This window comes from Capra hircus, chromosome 17, assembly GCF_001704415.2.
Source record: "Capra hircus breed San Clemente chromosome 17, ASM170441v1, whole genome shotgun sequence".
NCBI lineage: Eukaryota > Metazoa > Chordata > Mammalia > Artiodactyla > Bovidae > Capra > Capra hircus.
In genome coordinates, this window is record NC_030824.1 from 10873551 (window position 1) to 10890433 (window position 16883).

At 54.3% G+C, this 16883-nt stretch overlaps 1 protein-coding gene across 4 annotated transcripts in view; it reads right to left on the minus strand.

Annotated features, from left to right (window-relative positions):
- The window catches only part of TBX5 (T-box 5), a 53085-nt gene extending 39106 nt beyond the window's left edge, over positions 1 to 13979 (minus strand). The window contains exons 1-6 of one of the 4 annotated variants that reach the window (XM_018061186.1): positions 11067 to 11393; positions 9185 to 9369; positions 7417 to 7511; positions 5172 to 5291; positions 4186 to 4333; positions 188 to 340 (exon numbers count right to left, since the gene is read on the minus strand). In XM_018061186.1, the coding sequence (XP_017916675.1) occupies positions 188 to 340; positions 4186 to 4333; positions 5172 to 5291; positions 7417 to 7511; positions 9185 to 9331 (663 nt within the window). In that variant the 5' untranslated portion in view covers positions 9332 to 9369; positions 11067 to 11393. Of the gene's footprint in view, positions 1 to 187; positions 341 to 4185; positions 4334 to 5171; positions 5292 to 7416; positions 7512 to 9184; positions 9664 to 11066; positions 11394 to 13361 lie in introns of those variants that run through there. The other 3 variants (XM_018061187.1, XM_018061188.1, XM_018061189.1) reach the window with 3 other exon arrangements.

Here is a 16883-nt window from a genome sequence, read left to right on the forward strand (position 1 = left end):
TACAAACAGCTGCAATCCTTAGGCTGCAGCTCTGTTCCTGCCTCAGCCCCCTGGACAGAAGTTGGTGCCCGCTGTAGGGTGGAATAAAGGTGCCCAGAAGGCTTAAGGTTTTAGCAGAAGCCCCCTGCAGATTCATGCAAACAAGCAGGTGAGCCCAGGCCTGCTGGTTCCTGGGTCCTGGGCTTACCTTGTGGTTCTGGTAGGAAGTCACCGCAATAAACGCTGTCTCAGGAAAGACGTGGGTACAGAACGCGGTGTTTTTTGAGCCGAATCCATTATTTTCGTCCGCTTTCACGATGTGTAATCTTGGCTGGTATTTGTGCATGGAATTTAGAATAATCTAAAAATAATAAAGAAAATGAGATGGTAAGAAAAATCAAACCCCCTTTGTTTCCATAAAACCCCAGTCTCCACCCCAAAGTTACGTTCCTTATATAGACGCTCAAAAAAAGTTCTGATTTTTTTCACTCCTGTTTTTGAAAAGAAGCCAGTGATCTCATTAAAAAGAAACATTTCAAAAAATGACAATTTCCATCTGAAAAAGCCACAGTAATATTCCAGGAATCTACCGAAAGCACACGGGGTAGTAAATCAGAATTCTTAATAAAGTTTGCTTAATAAATTAACTCTCTGCATAGGGCACTTCCCGCCCCCTCCATGCAAGTGAAGCAAGTTTGGGGAATTAGCGCCCCCAAGGAAGTCCGGGCAGTAATTTTGGAATGAAAGGACAGCAGAAACAAACAAATAAACATACATACAAATAACAACCCCTTCTCCACCGCCCCCCCCACCCTGGGGCAAAAAAAAAGTTCAAAGAGTTGCAGGAGAAGAGAGCAAGCATTTCCAGAACTAGAGGAAAAATCAAGGGCTTGGTCCTTTGTTTGGATAATGTGCAAAGGGGAGTCAATGAAGGAGAGAGGAAAGTGGTGGGGGAGGGTGTGAGATGGGGGGAGAAAGAGCCCCGCCTAACACCGAACAGGGGCCTGGGTTTCTCCAATTTTACAGCATTTCAGGATCCACCACTGGAATTATCTCCAGACTTGGCCCCAAACAGAACCGGGGCATCCTACTTCGTGGGCAATATTTTTCTCCTTCCTTTCCACCTTTTCCATGTTTGGGGAGGGGGTCTCAGAGACCAGTGGGGTCTCCCTGTTGTCGCTGTACTACGATTACAACCACCACAGTAAAGACCAATAGGGGTCTGCAAGGCACCACTCTCTCTCTCTGGAGCAGGACCAACCAGAGAAAACGAGCATCCTCACTAATAAAACCGAATGTGTTGTCTGGTTGACGCCTTGCAGTTTGCAGCTGCCGGGAGGCTGGTAATGCTAATGTTTGTCAAAACGTTCTAGAGCTATACCCACCGAATGTGCTAACCGCCGCGTTTCCTGAGCTGAAAAATCTGGCCTGGTTTTTCCCCAGTATCGCGACACTGAGCGGCAGAGGGAGTCTCAGTGTCTTTGATTATTTGCATGGATGACCCTGGGGCAGGGGGCTTGGGCCAACCCTTGAGACCGGCCTAGAGGAGGGGGAGGGGAGCGCGGCCCTACCCGGTCGGGGGAGGGGCGCAAAAAGCTCGGGACCCCGCGGCTCCCCGACCCCCGGGCCGCGCGGCTCTAATCTCCGGCCGCCGCGGCCCGGCCGCCTCCCCGGCCGATAGCGACGCCGGCCCGGGCGGCGTGGCGACAGAGAGACGCAGCGGGGCCCCGCGGGCCGCCGCAGCCCCCGGCCGGCGCGGCCATCGTCCCGGCTTAGCCAAATTGCTTTGACGGCCGGGGACAGTGTGGAGACATCAGCGCGAGGGCGATCTAATGGCCCTTAATTTCATTAGGGCAGCTTTGGATTCCGAGTCCGGAGTTTAGGATGGGAATGCGTGACAGCTGGGGAGTCCCGAGCCGCTCCTCCGCGGGCTCGGAAAGCCCTGCAACTCGCACGGGCGCCCCGGGCTCGGGCGCGGGGATGTGCGCGCGCCTTCCCTAGGGGTCTACCCCAGCGCGACCCCAAAGGCACACCCAGGTCCCCAGAGGGAAAGCTAAGGAGATCAAGGATTCACGGAGACCCAGAAGGATGCGGTCCCGGGAAGATGCAGGCAGGTCCTTCACAAAATGGTCCCCTCTCTCTCTGTCGCTTAACCTAAAGCTTCGCTTCAGCATACTTTCCTAAACCTAACAGCCCACGCGCCAACACCCAGGCAAGCTGGAGAGTACACCTGGCTTGGATGCACAAGTAGCTGGACCCTGCCGGCAAAATACCCGGTTTAAACGCAAAGGAAGCCCCAGTATTTTGCCCAGAAAATACCCGCTCTGCCCCTTTGCGATCCCTTCCTACAGCATAGAAAGGGAATGAACCTTCTTCCTTCTCTCTGCTCGGCCCTAGTGGCCAGTCCAGCCTCACACCAACCACGTGTAGAGCGGAACTGAAGGCATCAGTGAAGAACCTGTGGTCCCCTTCCACCACTGGACCCTGTGGGCTCAGGGCATCAGCCCTAAGGCCTCAGGAACCTGATTTTTCATTTGAACCTTCACAAACCCTCCTTCCTCCTGACCAAATGCATCTGCATCTAGGCCCCTCATGTCCCCAAACTGGGGATCATGTGTTTGTTGATCTTCCCTTTAAACAGACAGAGTAGCGGGACCTGGATCGCTTCTGGAATTAGACAGACCTAGCCTCACATCCTCCTTCCCAAATACAAGGTGTGTGTCCTCAGGCAGGCCATCTCCCCTCCCATAAGCTCCCAGTTATAAATGCTGTATTTCCATCCTCCTCTCGAAGCTGCTCTGAGGGTCAAATGGCCTGAGGTGGACTAGACCACTTGTTTGGTGGAATCAGCAAACTAAAGTTTCTGAACTCTGAATTCAGAGACTTGTGTTCTGTCCTGGTAATCATGTCCAACGAAGAGATTGAGGGACGTTTCCCCCCAAATCCATGTGCTGTTGGTTTTTCTTTGGGGGAAGAGAAAGTGATATCCTATAGAGAATCTGCTAGGAGCTACACATTCTCTTGGAAGGCAGGAGACTATACCTGCAATATCTTGCAGTTTCAGAGGGTTCCCCTGGCCCCTGTCTCTTAGGGTCAATCCAGATTCCAGGTGTAAGAGCCTGATCTGGGCTTGCCCACTCTGGGCGTGGTGGGAGGAGAGGGGAAAGCTGGAAACTGGAACAAACAGATAAACCCGAGAGTGTCAAGCTCAAAGGGGCTTGGGTACCAGAGTTTGCCTCTGGGTGGGTGGGTGGGAGATGGTCTCCCAATCTGTAAAAGAGGAAGCAGAGAGCCTAGGGTCTCCCTTTCATCTAGAACATCCTGATGATAAGAGGATTTGGAAGGAGGTAGGTAAGGCATCTGCTTCTCTGATGGCTCCGTGGTAAAGAATCCACCAGCCAATTCAGGAGATGTTGGTTCCATCCCTGGGCTGGGAATATCTCCTGGAGAAGGAAATGGCAATCCACTCCAGTATTCTTGCCTGAGAAATCCCATAGATAGAGGAGCCTGGCAGGCTACAGTCCGTGGGCTCGCAAAGGGCTGAACACAACTTAGCGTCTGAACAATAACAACAAAAGGTAAGGTATAAGGCTCCCACTATGGTCCAGCCTTTGTGATCTGTGCTGAGTACACACCGAGCTACACGGCCCATGTTTTCTGTAGGAATGCAACCAGTCCCTAATCACAGATTGGGCTGAACGAACAGGAATTCCAGGCCCGGAATGAACAGCTTTAGTCACCCCACAACCCCCGTCCCTCAGCAAAAGCAGGTGGGCTGGATGCTGGCATCAGAGATGCAGGGTGAGCCCCAGGCCAGGAGAACCAAGGGACTCAATCACCAGCCAGCCGGGAAAGACACACTCCAGACTGTGGATAACAGAGTGTGGATAATGGATAACAGGAAGGACCGCCAGGGGCAGATGTCTGAGCAGGAGAGGAGTGGAGAAAGCCAGGAAGAATGAGAAGGTGTGAGAAATAAGAGAAAAGGAAAGAGAGATGAAAAAGAGGCAAGGAAAGGGAAGAGAAAGAAGGCCGGGTCAAAAAGGTAGAGGGAGGAAGAGGCCAAGGAGGTTGAAACGGAGCAAAGAAAGAAGCATGGGTGGGCACAAGGAGCCAGGAAGAGAGAGAAAGTTCTGGAAAAGAGGGAAGGTGAGAAAGAGAGGTGTTGACCTGCTGATACAAGAAAGGGCCGCGGGAGGTACTCACATGCCCAAATGGGTCCAAGTGGTTGTTGGTGAGCTTGAGTTTCTGGAAGGAGACGAGCTGCCGCATCCAATGAGCCCCCGTGGCCGGCGAGTCCGGGTGCACGTAGAGGCGGCCCGGCATGGCGGGTTCCGCTTTGCCCGTCACAGACCTAGACCAAGGAGAGGCGCCACCCGCCTAGACTTAGCGCACCGCGGTGCCGGCTGCTTCACGAGCCGGGCGACGGCTGCTGAATACGAGACAGATCTGGAAATGGCCTGACCCTCAGGTCTTGCTCGGGCACTTACAATGCCAGATGTCCAGAAAGCCTAGAGCCGGTATCCAAGTGAGCGTCCCCCCCGCCCCACACTCCACGAACTGACTGGCTCCTTCGCCTTCCACCTATTTCCTTCCCCAGCACCAAGGGCTCCATCTCGCAGCATCTCTCTGCCCACGAACAACGGGCGCATTCTGGAAAGCTTGGATGTGCACAAAAGTCTGGGGGGGGGGGAATCCTTGCGGGCTTTCCAAAGGGGCTTCGTCTTCAAGCCTCCGCACTGTTGGCAGCTGGGCGAGCAAAGTACCCAAAGAATGAACCTCTCCTCTCCTGCCTGTTTAACTCAAATACCCCGGATGGATTTTGCAATTTCATAAAACAGGCATGTTCAAAGCAGGTAACTCATAAAAAAATAACTGTTAATGGTTTATGCCCCCTAGAAATAGCTCCAACGCTTGGGAACAATACCCTGTGTAAAGATCCACAAACCCTCCAGTCCAGCAACAGACATCGGCACTTTACTTCCTCTGAGCCTCAGTTTTCCCATCTATAAAATGGGAGCTATTGGCTGCTCTTTCTTTTTCTCAGGGCAGGAGGATGCAGAGCCGTGGGCAGCAAAAACCTCTAGCACACAGTAAGAGCTCAAAACAATGTTTATTGGTTCGGTGGGGAGAGGGAAGTTGGGTTTGTACGGTCCACCCCACCCTCCCCACCCCGCTACTGTGTTGCCTACCATTTATTATCTGCGAACTTGTATCTGTGGTCGTCTGCGGGAACGATGTCCATGAGAAGAATGTACTTCGTTTTGGGATTCAGGCCGGTCACCTTCACTTTGTAACTGGGAAACATCCGCCTAGATGGGGCGGAGGCGGAGAGACAGAGACAGGGAATTAATGCAAATATTCTGAAGATCGTATCCACAAATTTTAATGAAAAGAATCGACGTATCTTTTAAGAAACGGAGGAGACACAGTGGCCCCTGCTCCGCACTTGCCAAGATCCAGCCCAGGTTTCCCTCCAAGTTATGGGGAAGAGAAAGATCCGAAGCTGAGCAAACAGGCTGGGACTACACCTATCTACCGGAGAAACCAGGAGGAGAGAGCTTCTAGAGACCGGTTTCAAACTAGGCCAGAAAGGGACCCCGCATTTCGATTCTTGCTAAATGCTCCTTTCAGAACCAGACACCTACTCTTATTCGGGGGCAGGAAAATGCTTATTAGATTTAAGGGTGAAAAAAAGTGGCCTGCTTCGCCCAGCCAGGTGCTTTGGCCCTTCTGGGCAGAACTGCACGTCACGTGAGCACCCAAGTGGGTGCGCCCTGGGACTGCCCGCGCGTGGGTGCCCACACAAGGTGCGTCCTGGCCCCAGTCCTCTGCCCCCAGGGTATGGCTCAAAGCGTGACCTCTGACACGAATCTCGGCCAGGAATTCATTCATAAATGCTTCACCGCTTCTCCAAGGCGCTGGCACTCTAACGTGCAGAGTCTAAACGTTTTGCCCCTCCGCGAAGAAATTTGGTTTTGGAAGAAGCTGATCTCTGCGCGAGATAGGGTGCTTGGAAGGAGGTTCTGCAGCCCCGAATGCGCCGTGCCCGCTCCCTCTCCGCGTCCAGGCGCACTCCCGGGTCTCCATCCCGCCTCCGATGGAGGCCACCCCGAAAGCCTTCTTCCCACGGCCGATCGGTATGCAAGAACCAGTGGCTGGAACCTGGCTCGCCAAGGGATGGCGGGAATGGGTGAGGGAGCCCTCTCCCTCGGGCCTTGGAGCCTCGCCTCGCGGTGTTTATCTGCCCGAGAGAGCGCGCCTGGAGGCGGAGGCGCAGAAGGCTTCGCAGGCCTTTTATAGTTAAATCCCGTCGGCTCTGGCTGGGGAGGGGGAAAGGAGGCCCCGGCCGCTCTTTCCTTCCTCGGCGGCGGAATGGGAAGAGGACTTGAGTTCTTTGGTATAAACAGAACGTGCCTCCTAGTTCACTGGGGCCGAGCAGGGGAGCAGACGTTGTTTAATTTCAAATAATAATAAATGTCACTGTTGTCAGTTTATTGCGGGGGGCTTGGGCTGGAGAAGCGGTGGGCGTTTGGAGAGGCGGCTCCATCCGCCTCTTTCACACACTCGGTGGCCTGGGCCTACCGGCTTCTCGGCTTCACACGCGTGCTCCGCGCAGGCCGGGGGCTTTCTGCCCCTTAAGGACGAGGTGGGCCAGTCCAGCATTGCTAGGGCAGTGGCGGGGTACTCCCCGAGCCGGGGCGCACGCCCGCACACACCCACTCGCTGGGACACCGAGCACACGACTCTCCTACCCCCTCCCCCAGAAGTCTCGCATTTCTAGCTAAAACTCTGCGAGCTTTTAAAAGGAACTCTGGGGGTAAGTGTCTTGACGAAACTGCCGTGTTTATCGGTGTCTGTATATAGAGCCCGGCCGAGCCCCGGTTCAGTTTCAAAGGCTTCGCCTCTTTTCTATAAACAATGAAAGAGGTAGCGAACACACTCAACGATTCTGAGGTTTGGCGATCGGGTGCGACCCTGGAACCGCTCCAAGGTCAGGGAGAATGGGAAGGAGGGTCTGGGCGAGGAATCAAGCTTGAGATCCCATGAAACCCAAAGCCCCCCTCTCATCTTTGTGTGTCTGGGCACCTTTATGTTCTCCCGTGGGCTCTCTCCCATCTCATCTCTCTCTCATTACTGATCCATCCAGAGAGCATGGCCTCCCAAGCTCTGGGTCTTCTTATTTAGGAGGTGGAAGAAATGCCCAGTTTCAAGAATCAAATCTTTTAGGTACCTTATTTCCCTTACACTGACGGCGATCCCTGGAGGAATTCTCCATGCCTCTTTAACCACAATAGAGTCAAACAAAATATATTCATATTCCATCTCTCTGTCTCTCCTCTCTTTGTTTATTCTTTCCTTTCTCTGATCTCCCACACCTCTCTTCATCTCTACCACAAGGTCCCTGCGCCTCCTCCACATAGGAGACCGTCTCACCTGCCAGCCTTGGTTATGATCATTTCTGTGCCCACTTCGTGGAATTTCAGCCACAATTCTCTTTCATGGAGAAACACCTTGATCCCTTCCATCCCCTATAGGAGGAGAGAAAAGTCACACAGAGAAGGCCTGGAGACAATGAGCCTTCCCTCCCCACACACCCTGAAAACTTTTTAAAGAGTTTTCTCCTCCTTCCCCTTCAAGACAGTGGGCTCACAGGCTGAACCACTGCCCCCAGCACTGTCTGAGCTCTGGAGCAGCCCCTGCCCAGGAATTTGTGTGTGTGTGCTCTGTCCAGGAAGGTCTTAACCCCATGGTGCAGATCCGTCTCATTCTAATGCCACCAACATAAGGCTAGAGAAAAAAAACCCCAACCATCAGGGCCTTCCAGAATGTGCATGGGGAGGATGGAGCTGAAGGGGAAAAAAAAAAAAAAGAACCAATCACATTTTAGCCAAGAGGCAGCTAAAAGAAAAAGAAAAAGCCTCAATCTCGAAAAAAAACTCACTCAGGATATTCCAGTGTAGGTACCCAGATGTCCACACAAAAACACACAGATGTGCAAACACTGTATATGTGTGTGTTTAATCTCCCCATGGTGGTGCATATATAGACATAGGTGAAATTTAAAAATTTTAAATTTTTATATATTATAATAGGTTGCCACAGTCCCAAACAAAACTTAATTATCAAATCTCAAATATCTCTATGAATATGCCTCCTAGGCCCTCCTCCCTTCCAGCTTCATTCACTTCAAGCTGTTTTGATTATGGGCACAGCGATTTAACATTCCTGACATCAACTACAAGTTTTACAAAACTGATGCATATCTATATATACACATATATATGTCTTCATTTTGCAATAACTTGGAAACGTCCAATAGGTAGATTTGTTTTTTCCTGGAAGAAAACCTCTTAAGTTTCTGAAAATGCGTGCCCACTGCCGCGCTACAAATATAGGGGCATATTCCTGAGATGGGAAGGGCAGAGGAGAGAGGCGATGGAAAAGCGAGGAACGCCATCGAAATCCCAAAGACGGGTTTCAGCTACGTGCAAGTATCTCTCCAGGTCAAGACAACCACTTCCAGCCCTCTGACACCCCATTTAAAAACCATCAAGGTCTACAGAGGACGCCTTGAGCGCCCAGGGCGCTCGGGTGAAGGGCGCAGAGCGAGAGGCGAGGCTTCACGCTCAGCTGGGGCCCAGCTTTCAGCCAGGCGAGCCCGCGGCTCCCCGCGCCCTCCCCGCCCAGCCCTGCGCGCTCCCCGCCGCCGGCCCGGGCCGCGCCAGTTCTCCAGGCCCCGGACGCCAGACAAACGATGCGGCGCGCGGGGCTGGGGCGGCGACGCGGAGGAGGCGGGCGGAGGCGAAGGCTACGGCAGATCCGAAGAGGGGTCAAGCCATCGCTCATGCCGGCCTGAAGCGGCCGCTGACCCGGCCCTTAATGAGGCGTTCAGACCGAGTTTACACCTCGTGCAGCAGGAAAGGAAGAATCTGGACCCTTGTTCGCTGGCTCCAAGATAGCCGGATCTTTGACTTCCCTAACCATTTCCACGGATTCAAAAATCCTATGGCCATAAAGATGGTCGTCACAATACGGCGGGTAGAAATACACTGGCATTTGGGAGGCATGACAGAGAAGGGTGGAATTGAATGGGGATAAAAATAAAAGGGTAATTATGGGCATTGCCCCCCCTTTCTCCGCCGCCTCAGCCTCTGAAAAGAGGGGCTTTGGCTTCTGAAAAGGGCGCCAAGGCCCTTCTTACCTGCTGGGTGAAAGCCGCCTGCGGGGACGACGGGGACTTGCTGGGGGCCCCTAGTGCGCTCTCGGGTTTGGAGTCACAGGGTAGATCCTTGGCGTCTGGTTCCAGGGGTGTGTGAGCCAGGCCAAAGCCCTCGTCTGCGTCGGCCATGGTGATCCCTGGGCCCTGCGACCGCTCGGGGTCCTGCTCTGAGGATGGGAAGGCCAGCGACAGACAGATGAGAGGGGGGTGCAGAGAGAGAAAAAGAGAAGGTTGGAAGTACAGTTCTGGTGGACAGGAGGGGGCAGTTACTAGGCTGGCACTCGCGGTTTCCAGCTCCCAGCACCTCCTTCCCCCGCTGAAGGAGGCTGCAGAAGGTCCCGTTATTCTTAGCATTACTATTACTTTATGACCACGCACATCCTCTTGCGAAAGCCCCGCGTCACAGCGGGAGGAGGCGAGGCCCGCATCTCCGCTGCGCAGGCTCCCCCGCGATAAGCGAGCTGCCCGTCAAATTTGTCTGGACTTCTGGAAGAGCCAATAAAGATAAGGCCTGGGTATTTTTGGAAGCCATTGGGTACGAACCCAAAACAAAACAAAACACAAACCTACTGCCCTTCTGAGAATTTTTTCTCTTCGTCAAATTACAGGAGGCCAGCAGAGCCCTGTTGCTGAAAACTGGCAACAGGAGTATTCCCTGCAGTAGCCAAAATGCCTGAAATAACCCGCCTCTTGCAAAAAATCAAAAACACAGGAGAAGAAAGACCCACAGAAGAGGCCAGGTCCTGAAAATTCAAGTTCATCAGTTCCCGGCCTTAAACTTATAAGTCCTTTAACATTAAGAGTCCTCCCTTTTCCCCCAGTCATAAGCAACATGAAAAATAAAAAAGGAGTCAAACAGAAAGGTCGAGAAATCGGTCGTGCTGCGGTTCGAAAGGAGGCGCGCCCGGGTGCCCGAAGCCAGCGCGGGGCCGCCGGCCTCCGGAGCGCGTTCCCCTCGTTTTTCTAGGCTCTCCAGCCCCAGCCGGGCGTTTTGTCGAGCGGCCTGGCTGAGGGGAGCTTCTCTGAGCTTCAGCCGGGCCTGGTTCGCTGGAACTGCAGGCCTAAGCTTGGGGCTGGCGACGCCAAATTGGTTCCCGGCTAAGTCCTGAGCTTCCGGCGTTGAACCCGCCACTGAGATCCGACGCGAGGCGCCGAATTGCCCAGGTTTTACAGGCATGTGAGGTCGGAACACGCAAAATAGCAGCTGCAGAACGGTTCAAGCCCTGAGGAGCCTGCCCCATGCTCTGATCGTCTTCCAATCCCTTCTACGTTCCCAAGTAGGGATTTCCTCCCTCAAAACCCGGGAACGCTGGGAAGGAGGCGCAAGAAATGCCGCCCCCAATTTGAGCAGCCGCTCCAGCGAAAGGCTGGATCCCACTCCCCCGATCTGCCGTGGCCGGAGACCCAGAAATGGTGCGGAGGAGATCGTCTTCTAAGAGCGATTCCCAAGCCGCCTCCTTCACCACGCCCTTGAGGTTCGGGGGAGGCGGTGATGGGAGCCCCGAAGCCTGCTCACAACAAAAGAAAGCGGTGCTGGCGTCCCCACGTGCGTTCCCCTGCACCCGCCGGCCGCGGGGACAATCCCACCCCGAGCCCCGGCCGAGGTCCCGGAGAGCTGGGGAGCTGGCGGGCCCGAACGAGATGCGGTTTGACAGAAGCAGGCCGCGCGTCCTGCAAACCTCCACGCCTCTCCCCCAGCCTCGGCTCCGCGCGCCAGGCAGCTCCGGGCCGCGGAAAATCGCTGGCGAGCCAGGCCCTGCAAAATCCCCGGACCAGGCTCTAGAGCCGCCTTGCGTGCCTGCCCGAGCCGCCTCGGCAGGCGGGCTCCCTCCCCAGCCTCCCGGGCCATCGGCGGAACGGTTACCTCGCTCGGTGAAGCCGGTGCATTCACCGCATTCCTTCTGACTCCTAGCAGGGAAGCCGGCGGCGAGGCGGGGGCGCGGGCATGGTGGCTCCGGGGTCTACGGGGAGACTGCTTCCCCGGACCGGCGGCAACCGCTGCCTACAAAGGGAGCACCCACCGCGGGAGCCTCGCCGTAGCGACTGACCACGATCCAACAACACACACCTCCTGCGCCGTGCGCTCGCTCTCCCTACAGGCTTCCCAGTTGTCAGGCGCCAGCAGGACTCTCAAGAACGCCAAAAGAGCAGCCTCCCGGAGCACCCCCAATAGTATAACCTCAGTGCCCGGTTCTCCTTTGCACCCCCAGGGAGGGAAAGCTGGGAGACCAGACGGAGCCTGGGAATGGCTGAAGTCCTTGCTGAGCGCCGCTTTCAGGGTTAAAGTTCCGGAATCCGAGGTAAGAGTCTCTCTCTCTCTCTCCCCCTCTCCCTCTCTCAGAAATACAAGCCGACTCAGCTGAGCTCAGTGACGTTGGGCTGCCTTGATGCTTACAGAGTACTGAAATTGCCTATCCAACTAGCTCCCACTGCACGCTGCCTGCCTCTGTCTGTCTCTCTCTTCCTCCCTCCCTCTCTTCCTCCCCCCTCCCTCTCCCATCCCACTCCCTCCCCCAACCACCTTTTCCATTAGATTTCCCGAACACTCAAATCACAACACGAGTCTCAAACCCAGACCTGGAGAGCACCCCCTCCTCTCCACCCCCTTCCCAACCTCCATCCATCTCGGCTTCTCCGAGCGCGGCTCGGTGGCTGCGAAAAATCCTGCACAAATCATCGCAAACCCGCTCGCCTTCTGCCCGGGAAAATAATCTCGGTGTCGCGGGCGGTGCGGAGAACGGGAGTCTGAACGCACCAGGCGTGCACACACCCGCCGAGAGCCTCCTCTGCAGCCTGGCCCGCGTTCTCTCTCTGCCGCTGACCTCAAGACGGGAGAGCTGCCTGACCTCGCCTGGCCCAGCCTGCCGCCGCTAGCCGCCCTGACATCTCCCCCCTCCCCACTCATCACCCCGACTCTCAGCGACTCCGGGGTGAAGGCAGGGTGAAGGTGCATTGGGATGGGGGCCGAGATCAAAGATGCCCAGAAATTACCCTGGGCTCCCATCCGCCCCCACCCCCCACCCCCAGAGCCACCAGACCTCCCTGGCTGGAGGTGTACACAGGCAAGTGCCCAGTTTTATTAAAATAATCAAACAGTCACTGGGGGCTGGCTGGGGTTTTCATCTCCACTCGGCCCTTCTCTCTGCCCTCCCCTTGTCTGAAATGTATTATTTGGAGGGTCGAGTTGAAGAGGTCAATAGAAGCGTAAACAGTCAGTAGGTCTTAGCCTGAGCAGACCCAGCTTGGAAAATCAAGAATTAGTGCTTGGAACAAATGTCAGGGTTCCCGTTTTTCTTTCTCCTCTGTATCTCCATCACCCTGATCTTTACTCAGGCTCCGTCTAGAGATTCAGGCCTGCAGGCCAAGGTCTGGAGAGAAGGGTGGAGGGAGGGGAACCACCCTGGAGATCCGAAGCCACCTCAGAAGACCACAGAAGTGTGATCTTCTGTGGCTCCTGGGAACTACAATCCCAGGGCAGGCCTGACGCATCGCTGCAGAATTCCAGAGTGGAGGACTGTCCAACCCTAAAATCGGGGCAACCAGCAAGCAAACCAGCCCCAGCAGTCTCTCGAGTTCTCACTTCACCTTCCAGGGTTGCTTTCAAACAGCCTTCCCCGAGACAGTTTATTTATTTGTGAAAACACCCTCACCCTTCCAAAATGTCAGCTCAGAGGACTTTGGGCTTGCTCAGGGGGCGACCCTCGGCCAAAGATGGAAAACAAACATGGTTTTAGGAAAAGCCGGCATCTAAGCATCTCTGGCAGAAACGAAGGGGAAATCCAGAAAGAGCTCTCCAATCCCTTTAAATTCTTAGAGATTTGCGGATAAAAGAAATTCCCATAAATAATCTGCAGGCCCCTCCCGAGAGGGACAATCTGTACTCTCCCGAGTAATTGCCTGGCCAGATTTGCTTAGTTTGTGAAGTGCAGATCCTGCGGGCCACTGAGCGAAATTGGGATTTTGAAATCTCAAGAGAGAATCTATGCGTGCCAGGTGACACTGGAAGGCAAAATGAGTGCATTCTTATCTAGACAGGGAAAAATCGGGAGGCTGGGAGAGGAGGCATTCGGCGGGGTCAAGCTGGGCGGTAAACCCAGGGGAAGGTAGGCAGGCCAGTGCTAAGGCAATCCTATACCCCCACCCCCAAAGGAAAACTCACCTCTAAAAATCCTGCCTCTTCTTTCCAGCGCAGAAGCGGGGAGTGACGCCTCACTGGGAAGGGTGTGTTCAGGTGGAGAGTTTGGAAAGGAACCCCCGCCAAGAGAGACCCCTTTTAGGCCAAGCCTTCTTCCAGCGTCTGTCAAGGGTAGTAAGGTACCTCCCAGCTCGAAGCTGGTTTGTGGTCCTCGACAAATTAAATATTACTGTTTATTACCAGGCATACCCCAATAAAATAAAGAGGCGACCAGGCGATACGGACTATCTCACCAGCCGCTGCACCTATAGGACGTGGAGACGTCACGAGTCACGCAACCGGCCCGCGCGCTGTCACGCTCGATTGGGGGGCAGTGGCGGGATGTTGATTTCTCGAATCCTCGACTTCCCCTACGACTCCCGCCAGGGGTCTGCGCAACCACAAGTCCCAGACGCCTGGGCCAGGGGAAAAATAAAGAAATAAACAAATCCAACTCTCTGGGGAAATGGGGGTGGCGGACATCATCCCCAAATAGAACCAAGACCGATTTTCTTAGGGAGGGAGGAGGGGAGCTTTGGGCGAAGGGAGGTGAGAATCCCACCTCAGCCCAAAGATTAGAAAGAAATCGAGTTGGGGGGGGGGGGTCAGGAATCGAGGTCTCCTGAAGGAGGTTAAGAGAATCTTTTTTTTTTTTTTTTTCTAATTTTCTCAGGAAGAGCTTTCAGCATTGGCGTTTGAGGCGCCTCTATAGCTGGTTAAGTTTGGGACGCGATAACTTGGTGCCCTCTTGCAGACGTGCATAGAAGCAATTACTGGGTTATCGCGGAGAGGAAAAGAGACAGAGACGTTAGGACGAAGAGTCGTCCCCAGTGTTTCTGGCTGAGAAAAAGCCGCATTCTGCAAACCTCCTTTAGCTGGGTCTGGGGATGCAGCTAGTCCCAGCGTAGCCCGGCGGGGGCGGGGTGCGATTGGGTGGTGGAGGAGGGGGGTGGAGAAGGGTGATTTCTGTAGAGAAAAATTGCAGTGCCGGATCCTGTAGAAGGACGAGGCGCTCTATTTTGTTTTGTAATAACGATCATCATTATTATTGGTCTCATCAGTGGGCATAACTTCTAAGCAGCCCCATGGTGGATGCGCATAAGCCTTTGCGCGCAGCTGGTTCAGGGGCGAAACGTACCCCCATAGACGTCCCCGGCGGCGCCGAGAGGAGAGGTAGGCCTACCCGACTCGGAGCGATCGAGCGTCCGACCTTCCGGAAAGGGTAAGTTCCCCGCCGAGGGGCTTCGAGGGGGCCCGAACTTCGGAATCTGGGCTCTCCCCCCGGCTTCGGGATTCGAGACTGGTTTTCCGCGCGCGGCCAGCCCCCAGGGCTTTCCGAAGCATGGCCTGGCCCCAGGCCTCGTCCATCTGGGGCTGGAGCGGCAGCAAAAAGTGCAGGAAGGCAGTCGACCGAGCAGCCGCAGGAGCTAAGGTCAGGCCCGCGGAGAAAGCGACCAGTGGTTTCCAGCGCCGGACGCGGGCGCCCCGGCCAGTCTGGCCGCAGACTCTGCTGCTTCCAGCAAACAGAACCTGCGTGCCTTTTCTCCGTCAGGCCGCAAAAACTTTCCCAAGCATCGCTTTCATTTCCCAAATTATTAAGTTATCTTTTACCCAATGCAAGGCCCTTTGGGTGCAGCCTTTGCGCCCGCGGATGCCCAAGAGCGCAACCCGAAATCCTTCACCCAAAACCTGGAGACGGGTTCCCATCTGACCTCTGGGCCGAGGTGAGCCGGAAACGGAGGCCTGGGCCCCAAAGGGGAAAGCGAAACTCCGAGCGGAGCGAGCTCTTTTCCGTTTAGTTCCTTTCTCTCGCATCCCCAGCGCGGGCCCCGCAATCACCCGGACCAACTCACAAAAGACTCCGCAGGCTCACCTTCCGAACCCGCTGTCCCAGAGGGGCCGGAGGCCGCACCACGGATAGAATAAACCGAAGACCTCAACTAGAGTTGAGAAGCTCCATTCTTTCCCCAATCACTGGACAGTTAACTGGAAAGAGAGACTTGGAGATACAACCTTCCTCCCTTCTTTCTGAGGACTGAGGCTTTTCCCGAACCGCCCCCAGCTCGGTTTTCTCCCGAAATGTGTTTTCCTCATTTTGCAAAATTCCTGCCCAGATTTTAATATTGCCATGCCTAGGAGAACAGAGCTTCCCAGTTTAAAAATCGAAAACAATAAAACCAGGGCGTCCGCTGTGAATCTTTTTGCTTCACTCTTGCCTTCTACTTTTAAGAAAGCCGCATCCCAAACCACCGTGTTTCTTCCCTCCCCGAAGAGAACTCGCTTAAGAATTCACTCCGTTTCCGTTTCTCCCCCGACGTGTCCCCGCCTGACTCGGATCTCTATGGAAGGCAGAAAGTAGGCAGAAGTGCGGATAGGGCTGGGAAAATTAGTAAGAATTGTAACAACAGTGGAAACGATGGCAAAAGTTAACTTTGACCAACTCGTTTTGCAAAAAAAAAAAAAAGGTCAGACTGAGGGTGGGAAAATCTCTCCTTTCTCAGGGGGTCACTTTGCCTGCTGCCTGCTTAAATCTGGCTTTATTATGTTTTTTCCAGGACTTTAGTGTAGTCCTTCCCACTGTCTTCTTTGGTTCTCGGTTTCCTGCTTTTTGACCGGAAGTATTCGGGAACACTAACGGTTATTATTATTTCAGAATATCCAGTATTCTCCAATATTTCCACCAAGAATTAGCACTGCTACTTACTTTACTAATTAGGCATGTTGATGTCCTTTCTTGTGCTTTGGAACTATCTGTCCCCACCCCTCAAATTTGGGGAATGAGACCCCCTCCCCAAGACCACCACCATCCCCTTCAGGTTAATGAAATAAGAAATGGCTGTGGGAACATCGTTCTAGAGACTCAGCGGAGCTATCGGTGCTGGAGATTCCCAAGCTCTGAAGGATCGGAGAAAGCAGTATTACACTTAGGATGCAAAGGAGCCCCAGATCTTGCCCCCTCTGGTTTGACAAGTCCACAGTGGAAGAGAAGGGTGAGTCTTAAACTGAGAAAGCCTGGAACAACCCCCCTCCCCAGCCCCATTCCGTAGGCTGCTCTGAGCCTGAGAACTTCAACTGTATCTGCAGCCTAGAACGTGCAGAAAGGCCTCTGCATGTAGCCACCACGTCTGTAGTCAGAATGTCCCCGCAGCCCCCAGAAGTGGTGGCAGGGGAACAGACAATGTTCCAGGGCTCCGGCTCTGTGAAGATAGAGATTCGGGGTAATACCTCCAGGTCTGGGAGGCAGGCATCCAGACAGCCCCCTCCCTCGACTGGAGGGTGCAATGGAAACTTGGGAGCTCGCTGCTCTCCGGGGCTCTGGAAAGACAAATTTTCTTTGGCAAAAGGAAGGGTGTCGCGCTGTCGACACGGCAGACTACTTTTCTTGTTTCCTCCCAGGGAGGGAGGGGGCAGAAAAGAAAGCAAGAAAGAAAGGGAAATTAAATCCACACGTGTTAAGCTTGCTCAAAGGGCCAAATTCAAAACCAGAGACAAAACTCTGGAGTCCTC